The sequence below is a fragment of the Haliotis asinina genome, chromosome 3, assembly GCF_037392515.1.
Source record: "Haliotis asinina isolate JCU_RB_2024 chromosome 3, JCU_Hal_asi_v2, whole genome shotgun sequence".
NCBI classification, from domain to species: domain Eukaryota; kingdom Metazoa; phylum Mollusca; class Gastropoda; order Lepetellida; family Haliotidae; genus Haliotis; species Haliotis asinina.
Window position 1 is genome coordinate 59,954,975 of NC_090282.1, and position 11,885 is coordinate 59,966,859.

The 11,885-nt window shown below is 37.6% G+C and overlaps 1 protein-coding gene across 1 annotated transcript in view; it reads right to left on the minus strand.

Annotated features, from left to right (window-relative positions):
* Positions 1 to 1,503: 1,503 nt before the first annotated feature.
* Positions 1,504 to 11,885, minus strand: part of LOC137278246 (chondroitin sulfate proteoglycan 4-like) — a 38,294-nt gene continuing 27,912 nt past the window's right edge. Inside the window, exon 3 of the mRNA XM_067810468.1 lies at positions 1,504 to 11,734. Coding sequence (XP_067666569.1) covers positions 9,162 to 11,734 — 2,573 coding nt within the window. The 3' untranslated portion in view covers positions 1,504 to 9,161. The remainder of the gene's footprint in view (positions 11,735 to 11,885) is intronic.

Genomic DNA, 11,885 nt, shown 5'->3' on the forward strand with positions numbered 1-11,885 from the left:
CACTCTGTGTACCTCACTGGCTTCCTTAGTTATCATCACTTTGTTAACTTGTATTCATACTAGGCTCTGTGCAGTACTGGCTTCCATGTTATCCTTTTACCCGTCGTCTTTATCATCACTTGTTAATTAGTTTATGTATATATATCGCCTGTTCTCTCCCTGTAGCATTTACACTTTGAAAACGATCGAAGAACCTGTATCGAAACGTCGCGTTCCAGTATTAATTAAAGAAGTTGTCATCCATATACAGTTATCCTATTTACTTCCAACTTCTAAAATATGCCTCTCAAGCAAGTCTACGTAATCTCTGATCTATATATACAGATAGTAGATAATCTCTGTTCTATATTTACAGATAGTAGATAATCTCTGTTATAACGTACGTAGAGTTCCGAAAATTATACTGTCCCCGATACAAGACTAAAATATTCAGGATGTGAATTTATTCCGCCAAATATAAAAGCTGGAGCACACTCCCATCAGCTGTAAGAAATTGTGATTCCATTTCGTCATTTAAAAGAAATATTAAAACAATTCGCAACAGGTGCCCATCACACCTTTCATATGGAATAAGTAAACTAAATATTTTACACACAAGGTTGAAATACAATGTAAGTACGTTCAGCTACGACTTGAATAGAATCAACATTATCCAACAGATCAGTCGTGTTCTTGTGGTCCATGTATTTGTGAAAACGTACATCATTTTTTTTTTTTTTTTTTTTTGATTGTCCCCTTTATAAACCACAAAGAGAAACCTTGTTAGCTAACATAAGTGATATTTTACAAAACAGATGTTTACTAGATACATGTCATATTTTACATGGCAATGCAGACCTCTCAAGTGAAGAAAATCCAAATATCTTCAAACACCTCCATCAGTCAAACTAAACGATTCCTCTGTTCATCCTAATCAGACCCATGAAGGTTCCCGGGTAGAATAGGCCTTCAGCAACCCATGCTTGCCATAAAAAGACTACTACGCTTGTGGTAAGAGGCGACTAACAGGATCAGGTGGTCAGACTCGCTGACTTGGTTGACACATGTCATCGGTTCCCAGTTGCGCAGATCGATGCTCATGTTGTTGATCACTGGATTGTCTGGTCCAAACTTGATTATTTACAGACCGCCGCCATATAGCTGGAATAAAACTGAACTCACTCACTCATCCTAATCAGTTATATTTTCAAACAAAAGACCTCTCATGTATTCCTTTTGTTTCTCACCTAAATATACTTGTTGTAAATATTGGGAAAGGGCCTCATTAAGTTAGATAAGTTGTGCCCAATCACTTGTGCCAAATCATAAATCAACCCATTCAAAACAGTGTGTAACCGGGAGACTCTATTGTAAATTATCCCTGGTGTAACTAATAGTCAGATTAGTGGCAACCCCACATTCTCAAAAAGCTGTGTCCACCCCTGGTTTTATCGCTGTAGGTACAGTGTAAAACATTGTCAAACCTAGGCCTTGGTGAATAAAGAAAAGCCAAGGAATACATAATTTCATCATTAAGTAGATTTATTCATGTCCAGGGGTACATCATATGCAAGTTGTACTAAGTATGCAATAATTGATTCAAAGTCACACACAAAAATGAGGTTAGCTAATATCACTTGTGAAATTATGCAGTATGAAAAAAGAGCCAACATTATGCTCATATTGCAACTACAACAAAGTTATTCATTTCAGAAAAGTTCTCAACAAATACCCAGCTATTAGCTAAAATACATACCTGACACATATTGTGACATCTTAACATCTCCACAATGTGGTATTCAGCTACTGACTAGTTCCAGCTAATTATATCTATCCAATCTACATTGCATGCCGATATGTAAATATGTTTCTAACAACTCCTGAAATAGTGTTATAATGTTCAGAAATGCAGTACTATGCACACTGTCAGGATACCTCTTAGGCTGAGATTCCTCTTTGTCTATGTTACCTATACAATGTGAATCTGGTGGCCGCCCATATCCCTTTTGGACTTTGTGCTAGGTAAGGGCACATAACTCTAACCAGACTCAAACAGTTTGTCAACATGTCAGTGATCCTGACTTGAATTTGGTTTAGGTAAAAGACCCAGAGAAAGATCAAATTTGTGCTGTAACAAAGCACTTTGTGTGACATGGCAACATGCAGTGTTGCCCTGACAGTAAAGTTATCATGACCTGGTACACTATACATGGCATGCCATGATTAGACAACATGTTCAGCCAGTTTCTATATGAGGCTTTTCGCAGTTGGAGCAGCAAGGATAACTAGATATGGATAAATAACTTCTTTAGTGAAAGTGACTTGCTTGGTAACAGTATTATGACTTACACCGAAACATCGCTCTCACGCCACTAAAGAAGTTGATCATCCATACACTGTTATCCTTCCATATTGTTCACCCAGCACAGATAATCATTCTACTGAATTCTTCCTCATACACACGTTTGTACAATTTTGTATTAATACATGGCCTTACTACTGTCCTATCCAAGCACAAAGCATTATCTTGCACTGTAACTATAATGTTAATGCATTAATTAAATAATTAATTAATTAAAAAAACCAATATTTTAATAACATAACAAACTGTTCATCAATATGCTCTGGTCTTTTTTTGTTGGACCAGCAAGTGGTCTAAACATGTTTGTTATTGTTCCTGTCCTTCAAAAGCACTTACCATTTGTGAATATAACGGTAATAATATTTGTTTCACATTTTAGAATATGAAGCAGATGAAGGAAAGAAAATGTGAGTAGCTAATGTTTAAAACACGGCTGAGTTCATGCATGTTGTCTAACTCAATTATATTGAAAATTAGTGGCGATATATGAAGTAACCATCAACATTAGTCAAAACAGCGCTAGTGCAGAAAGCAAAAATAGCATTCAAATGTGCACAGTTCACACACAACTGAAGACAATTTTATTTAAACACTTGTTTGTGTGATATGACCTCATTCCATGGACACACACCTTTAACAGAAACATCATATTCTGCACTGAAACATTAGCTGGGGTTGAAACCTGTTTTCCAAGCAGCGTCATGAAGCAATGCAGTCAGCACTATTTGATCTTAATATATTTCCAATACATGACACTGATGACGCCATACAATATCTAGTACTTATAGAGCTAATATCTACAAGTCCAACTGTTGTTTTGCATTCACCATTAAAAACCTATGCAATATACAATTCTGTTCAATAAACGATGTGTATGTTCAAAAATAAGCTAATGACAAATTCATTTTGCTTCTCCCTTAAAAGTTCAATTTTACACAAGAAATGTAGAGAGAAAAAGAACCAAAGTATGTTCATATAAACACCAATGTGTATATCCAATTATTTTGGCAATCTGTACATGATTGGTCACTCACATCAACCCACAATAGTACGATAGAAGTTCAACAATATATGTACTCTTTTTACAAATTAGAAAAATGGTAGCAAAAGTACCATCAAACTCACCATGTCTAATTCTAAACATGTTCTGCTATGATTTACTTACAGAATAATTAACACCAACATAATTTCTCCAGTGTATCAATACGGCATGTTTCAAAAAAGCTGATAAAAAGCACTATGAACCTAATGTGCTATACAAATTGTTCACAAAAGTCAACAAATAGATGAGTATTCAAAGGCAGGTTATAACTACAAACAAGATAAAAGGCAGGCAGGGAACTCATGCCCTAAACAAATTCATACCATAAAAGTCAAGTCTATTCATACCTTAACTATCTGGTAAAATGATCCCCCATTTCATGCCCTAAACAAATTCATACCATAAAAGTCAAGTCTATTCATACCTTAACTATCTGGTAAAATGAGCCCCCATTTCATACCCTAAACAAATTCATACCATAAAAGTCAAGTCTATTCATACCTTAACTATCTGGTAAAATGATCCCCCATTTCATGCCCTAAACAAATTCATACCATAAAAGTCAAGTCTATTCATACCTTAACTATCTGGTAAAATGATCCCCCATTTCATGCCCTAAACAAATTCATACCATAAAAGTCAAGTCTATTCATACCTTAACTATCTGGTAAAATGATCCCCCATTTCATGCCCTAAACAAATTCATACCATAAAAGTCAAGTCTATTCATACCTTAACTATCTGGTAAAATGATCCCCCATTTCATGCCCTAAACAAATTCATACCATAAAAGTCAAGTCTATTCATACCTTAACTATCTGGTAAAATGATCCCCCATTTCATGCCCTAAACAAATTCATACCATAAAAGTCAAGTCTATTCATACCTTAACTATCTGGTAAAATGATCCCCCATTTCATACCCAAAACAACTTCATACCATAAAATTCAAGTCTATTCATGCCTTAACTATCTGGTAAAATGACAACACTTACTCCACCTCCAACCCTGCTTTTCCCAATATCATTTTCATTCTAAACATTTCAAAACAGAATACTGGTTTTAATTGATTGTCAGCTGTTGAAGGCTGCACTTAGCAGCATACCATCAATAAAATATGGTCTCCAAAAAGGGCATGTCTGGACCAGACAGTCTACCTTTTGGTATATATTCACTTTGGGCATAAATTCGTCCCATTCACTCAACAACTGTACTCAATATTCAACCGATGTCAAGCACATTTTGATCACAATGCTCACGAGAACAATTTGTTTCTCTATAGTTGTACAATCAATAACCTTCAATTTTATTGTTTTACAAATAAAAGTACACAATAAAGTGACAAATGTGTCTTCATTGATGTTCTGACTCTTTAATTAACAAAGTTCCATCCTGGACCTGTCTTCCAATCTGGCATTATATACCTTCCAGTAGAAAACTGATGATTATTTCAATATTTTTGTTTGTCTTTATACTCAATGCTTCACAGGTTTTGTATAAATTATGTTGAACACATATGGCAGAAGTGTAATCACTATTTATAAACAATGACTGAAGCTAGGTCCTGGTTCCACCAAACAGGAAATAAAGAGCATTATCTTGCCTCACTCATAAATGTGGCTTTCTGAGTGGCTTCTATTATTTTCCTATGTACCCCACATACAAGCAACATTCATGTGCACCCTACTGGGAATGCCAAACTCATTCGCTACTTCATGGTAGCAATTCTTTACCTTGAATAACACTGAATCACACATAATGTACAGAAATTACTGATGTTTTGCAAATGCAATTCAATGGAAGGCAGATAACTCTAGATCTGTTTTTTTCCTTGTCATCTGCAAAATCTAGCAATGGCTCTCAAGAAATTTTGCACCCTTGCTTCAAAGAGTTGCCTGTTAAAAAAACCCACATTGTTTACTGGTCCCTCAGGGCCCATGGGTTGATGTAGCCTCAATGTTTGTTTAAACTACTTATTAAAGTGCAATATTCCTAACGCCACATGTACCATAGCCATGATACCGACGACTGGGCAGATTGCTTCAATATCAGGCAACAGTAGACTTCATTGGTTTTCCATGACTAATATTTTCTGGACTGAAAAAACAACATATATCACCACTGCTTAGCATATAAAAATTGCGCACGAGGTGATTGGTTAATTATTGAGAACATGACTGAAGGTTTGACCATGGTGTGTCTCTTGATTTAACAAAAACATCTGGGAGCATCTCCCAACACGAGAACAAACATATGTTAGTACTATATGTATTAGCTTAAATGGTTATTTTGTGAACCTGCACTGATGAAGTTATATCTGAGTGTTGGGGCATTTGACCGGAAACAAGAGCATATAGTATAAGGTTGGGTGAAGTAAAAACCCTATCTGATAATGCTATGCCAACATTATTACCATTGTATACATTTTCATGAGGTAAATCTCATTAATTATTACTTTGCCATACAAACCAGCTAATTTGTAAGCAGGTCAAAATACTCAAGGAAATATCAAAAACAATAGGAACATGAACAGATGCATTCTCTTCCCATAAAGTTTAAGCTACTGCAAGGACTGAATCCTAGCTATACATGGCACTTTGCCATTACAAATTAAATGCATTAGCAGCGCTGGATCCTGGCAAAGCCTCAGATGTAGCCGGTATCAAGATTTAGCAGGACTGGATCCTGGCAAAGCCTCAGATGTGGCTGGTTATCAACATTTAGCAGGATTGGATCCTGGCAAAGCCTCAGATGTGGCTGGTATTAAGATTTAGCAGGGCGGGATCCTGGCAAAGCCTCATATGTGGCTGGTATCAAGATTTAGCAGGGCGGGATCCTGGCAAAGCCTCGTATGTGGCTTGCATCAAGAAGTTCACAAACATTAGCAGGTATGTACCCTTCTAACATAACCAAGTGTTATCAGCATATCCTCATCTCTAACGGCTACAGACATTAGCAGGAGCCCTTCAACAACCTTGCTGTTTATCTGGCCATGGAGTCAGTACAAAGAATCAACCCAATGTGAAGGTAAGGTTCCTTCCAGTATAGAAGCATGTTGTATATAGCATGACACACATATTAAACCAAAATTAAGGGCCTTCTGCAACTGATATCAACCATCTGGAGAACACTCAACACATAATTTCCTAAAAATTAATGGGGATCCAGTGATTCTCCATGTCTTTCCTTGTATTTAATCAACATAACCATACTGCTTTAACTTTTAGTTTAAGGACGTCACTGACTCAGTGTATGTATAGATCTAATAACCAACATTTTGAAAGTAGCATCATGTGTGTGAGATTGTTGTTTGACATAACAGCACTGACTTGCTGAAGGTGTCTAAACACAAATTGGGTCCTGCTATTTCAGAGTAGCTTCACACCAACAACCAAACAACACACTGATGCAAACTTTCAACACACTTTTAACAAATTAGTACCAATCATCAGTATGTGCAATAACAAAAGTGAAAATACAAAGTACACACACAGAAATCTAAGTTTTGGTCAAGTTGTATGAAGACCACTGTACCTCTGACAGATAGTAACTTGAGTAAAGCCTTACAATCATTTTCTAAACACAAGCCATTCAATCTAAAGAGCAGCAAAGGTGCTGAATGCCTTGAACATGGTGACCATGGCAACAAGAAACAATTCATTCCCATCAATGAATAACACAATTATGTCCATTTTGCATAACACTCATCCCCTTGCCAATTGACAAATATAAAGCAAAATTACACCATTAAACATAAGATCTTGCATTCATTAATGAAAATGTCAGTTGGTCCAACAAAATGTAAGACTTGAATATACTGGCGTCAATCATCCAGATCGTGGCATGATTCTGTCCTGCAATAGTACAAAGAAGCCACAGCAAGAAAAACAATACAAGCCAAGTGGACACATCAAAAAAACATTTTGTCACACATGTTGAACACAAAGGCTGTAACATGCTGGATGTTCCAGTAATGGTATGTTCGCCTAACCATGTACATATACTTTAAGTGCCATATGCCATTCAATGAGTTGATAATGGTGTGAGACAGTTGGTCACTTGGTTTTGGATCACTTGAGCTTAATACATACCCTTGCTCATTGAAAGCATTTAAAAGATAAATATAAAATGTTGGCACCATTCAGCTGAATAAGGTACTCCTGTAATATGCCTGGCCGCCAATAGTAACAGGAAGTAACTGACCTCAAAACCATCTGCTTTCAGTGCATGTAATAAAATAGCCAAAGGAACATAAAGAGCATTATTTCCAAACTAAAACAGAATTTTTCAAAAACATATCCCTCTTTGCAAATGCTACTTAATATGTGACCTATTATGTTCAGCATTTTTCAAGGTTTCAATTTGACAAAACTTAAACATTACACAGGTGAAAACAAGAATTGAAATTCTATTGTCTTCCTTCACACACATCAACATTTTCATATGCACAAAAATTCACTCTTATTTCACCTTCTACTAATCTGTTCGCATTGAACCACTGACCACAAAACAGAAAGAGTGTGGACTCAATCTCAAATGGTTTTTCACTGATTACAAAACTTAACTTCATTGCAAATATATAACATGTGTATAATAAAGATTATATTAAATATCGGAAGTAGATATACCTCTACAGAAGCAATACAAAACTGTCCATCAACAGCGAAAAGGAGGCTTGTTGTATAAAGGAATTAACCAACACTAAAATTGTCTGTTCACTATGTATCACATGATGACAACAGTGCTTTTTTTTTTTTAACAGATCTACCTACCCCGCAGCAGATATCCAGTCTGTGCCCAAAAAATTTACTAAGCTTGGCTCTGAAGATCATTTGCCATAGATTGTTGTGTTATAATGTGGACAAATATCAGCAGAGGTTACTAAAGATAAAGGATTCAGATTTAGGTTAGTGTCATATACTGCTAACTCCAGTCAAAGATATCTGAAACAATAATATAATGAAGCACACCGTTTGCATGAGCGCTTGTACCAACACTATTATTGAACTTTTCATGATGACGAAAGGCTGAACAGCTGAAATGTCCACTGTTCTTGCACTTTACACAAAAAGACTGTTATTATATTACAATGATTATTACAATGATTAACAGGATTTTTTTTAAAACTATTTATGTCAACATTTAATCATGTGATACATATGGAATGTATACACAAACCATTGGCAAGTTTGACAACTCTGACATAAGACATACAATTTTATGACAGCAACTTTACAGAAGCTGACCAGGAAACACTAGATGATCATTACGCAATTCTCAACTACAAAATGTGAATATATTGCATCAAAAAACTGTTGTAATCTGCACAGACCTATCACCAGGAGGCACACTAACATTGCTATGGTTACTGAGACTAGTGGAGAAGTTTCAAGAAGTCAGTCTGTTTTTATTGTAACATGCTTAATCTTCATGTCAGTTCTGTTCCTTACGGACTCACACAAACAATGCCTTGTGATGCTCAACTCAGATCTATATAACTGTAACTGTCAGCATCATCGTTACCATGGCGATAAAATTTATATTTTTGTGCTTTTTGTCACGCTTCATCACTTTATCCATCAACTCATCATCAAGTCTGCAGCAGTCCCAAGAAAGCAACACACTGCTGAGTTCCAAAGTAGGGCAAGTCCACTAATCTGAGATCACCAAATTTGACCCTAATTATTTCATAACAAACTATGTATATGCCATCACTTCAATAATGCCACAGACAAATGAAACTTTTTGTGACTAGCAAACATGATTCTGAATTCTACCATTACACCCAATACTGATTCTTTCTTAATACTGGAGTAGTTGTTCTACAGTGTTGAAGCAGGTCAGGATCCATCAGGTTCCAGTCAAAGTTAAACAATTCACCACTTGTAGACTTGAGACTATCTTCTGCACTGGCATCCTCTGTCGTGGACTCTGGGATCTCAATCAAAGGTGTAACCTTACATGCAGGCACAGTCGTACTAACCTCCTGTCGACTCAGGTCTGGTGACCTTGGAGGAGAGGACACATTTTTGTCTTGGAAGTCCTGTCCATGTGATACATTAATAACTGGGATGTTACTAGCAGCATTGTGTCCAGTGGTCACAGCCTGGTCATATCCTCCAGGGCCTGATTCCACTTGAGGCTCAATGTGAACATGGGGCTGCTCAAGCTGTAGAGGACCACTGATATATGGCCGAGGCTTAGGTCGAGTCTTGGTCTCCTCTCGGACCATATCCCGCCTTCTCTTCCACCTCAACAGCAACACAATTACAACAGCTATAATAACAATCAGTAATACCAAGCTCACTACCACTGCCACTATAATGTAGTCATTGCTTATGTTAGGATTCTTAGCTTCCTTCGAGGTTGGGTCTGACTCCTTGTGTGAATTATCTGTTGAAGGATCCTCGTCTTCATCTGGTGGGATTACACCACCACCTACGGGATCTCGATCCCGATATCTTGGTGTCACGTGTGGTCGGAAGGATGTTTTAGTCGAGGCTTCAGGTTCAGGGGGCTCAAGTTGAACAGAAAACACTCCATCTGCAGGCTGAACGCCAGCGGCACGCAAACTGTAGCTGAAGTTATCACTTCTGACGTTCGGATCATATGGAACGTCAGCAACGTAATACACCTTTGTATAAATGACATCCTCATGGGTAAATGAATCCACCTCAGTGTAATCATCTGAATTTAAGGCCCTCCTTCCTCTGCTTTTTGTTTTCACAATACTGCCATGGTTTGGAGGGTCTGAAACATCAAATGTTGGGTTACCCCCAGTTATGTTAGCAAGTTCACTAGCATCCAGACTGAACACAGTTATTGCTGTTGTAGAGCCTGCAGGAGCTTCAAAAGGCCCTTGTTTAATCAGAGGAATTACAGTGATGTCAATTCGCTGATCACGCAACCGGAAATCAATATTTTTTGTGTAGAGATCAAACATGAAATAGTCTGACCCTGCAGTCATGTCCTTCTGGATGTAGAGAATGACATTCTTGTCTAAATCTGCCTGTGAAAATGTCTTGGTGCCACTATCCTGAAAGTATATTTTGCCATATTCAGGCCCTTTAGTAATCTCATACCAAATGTTGTCAACATGGCCATTGGTTGTGATATTGAAGTATTTGGTTGTGACATACACAGATGAATGTGACTGAACCAGTTCCACAGGATTGTTTGAAAGAACCTCAATCTTCAGTGGAATAACATGGATGTTGAAAATTTTGTAATAAGGTGAAAACTTTCCATCAGAAACTTTAAAATAAAAGGCCCCTGGTTGTTTGGAGCCATCATGTTCAAACAGCAACCTTCCCTTGTCCAAGTCAGCTTGTGTGAATGTTGTAATTTTTATGTTGGGGAAGTCCCAGAAAATCAGCTTGCCATTTTGAGGTCCAGTGACAATATTGTACACAATGCCATCTGGTGGAGTGTCAAGATCAACTGTTTTCAGATTTTTTCCTGTGATGTTGTTCGACGCTCCCTGAACCACTCTTACATGTGGATTTCTCGTCACTAATTTGAATGGTTGGTCATTGATAGCATTGATAGTTATTGTAAAGTTGGTAACATAGCTATCTGCAAGGCTAACAGAGCCTAGAGGTTTCTGAATCCTCACAGCATACTCAAAAGAATCTTCAGTAGTGTCAGAATCATCATGCTTGTATCTTATCAAGCCTTGGTTCACTACAGACTGACTGAAAGTTTCAAAGAGCTGCAGCTCCCTCCTATGTTCATAAAGCACGCCATGTCTTGGTAAACTCATCAGGACATAATCAACACTGAGGCCTCTGCCAAACTGTCTCAGTCTCATCTCCAACTCTGTCAGGTCCAAATTTTCCTTTCTAAGAGCCACTTCCTTACCTTCATCCACCACAGCTCTGGACACTCTCAGCAATGTATTCTCATTATCTGCGTTGATATTCCCATAAGAAATGTCAACTCTCATTGCTTCAGGAAGGGGTTGAGCATAAGCTGTGGATACATTAAATCGGAACTGATCAGAGTCGGACCACCCAGAGATGTAACCAGCATGCTTGTAGAATATCCTCTTCCTTTCAATGTCCTCCTGACTGAACGAGGACACTCTCTGAGGCCGTCCACTGACCAAGTTCACAATTTCTCCCTTCTGAGGCGTTGATGTAATGCTAAATATAATGCGCTTAAAGTTTTTGTCACTGGTGACAGCATACAAGACATCTGCAGTGATTGGGTGCATAGTATTGGGGAAAACTTTCAGGTCATTTTTCACCTGCATTGTGAGTATGAGTGGTTTGGTGTTGATCCTGAACTGATGGACAGTGTCCAGGTTAGTACCATCTGTAGCCTGGAACATGAAGCCACCATCGTCCTCACCTGCAAGGTAAAGAACAATGCTCCTTTAACTAGTTAACAGTAATAATTTGCTCAGTGCATGACATTTTGGCCCGGGGTATCACAATTACTCATCTTGTAGAACATATAACCACGTCCAATTAACCATTTTCCAAATACACATACATTCAAA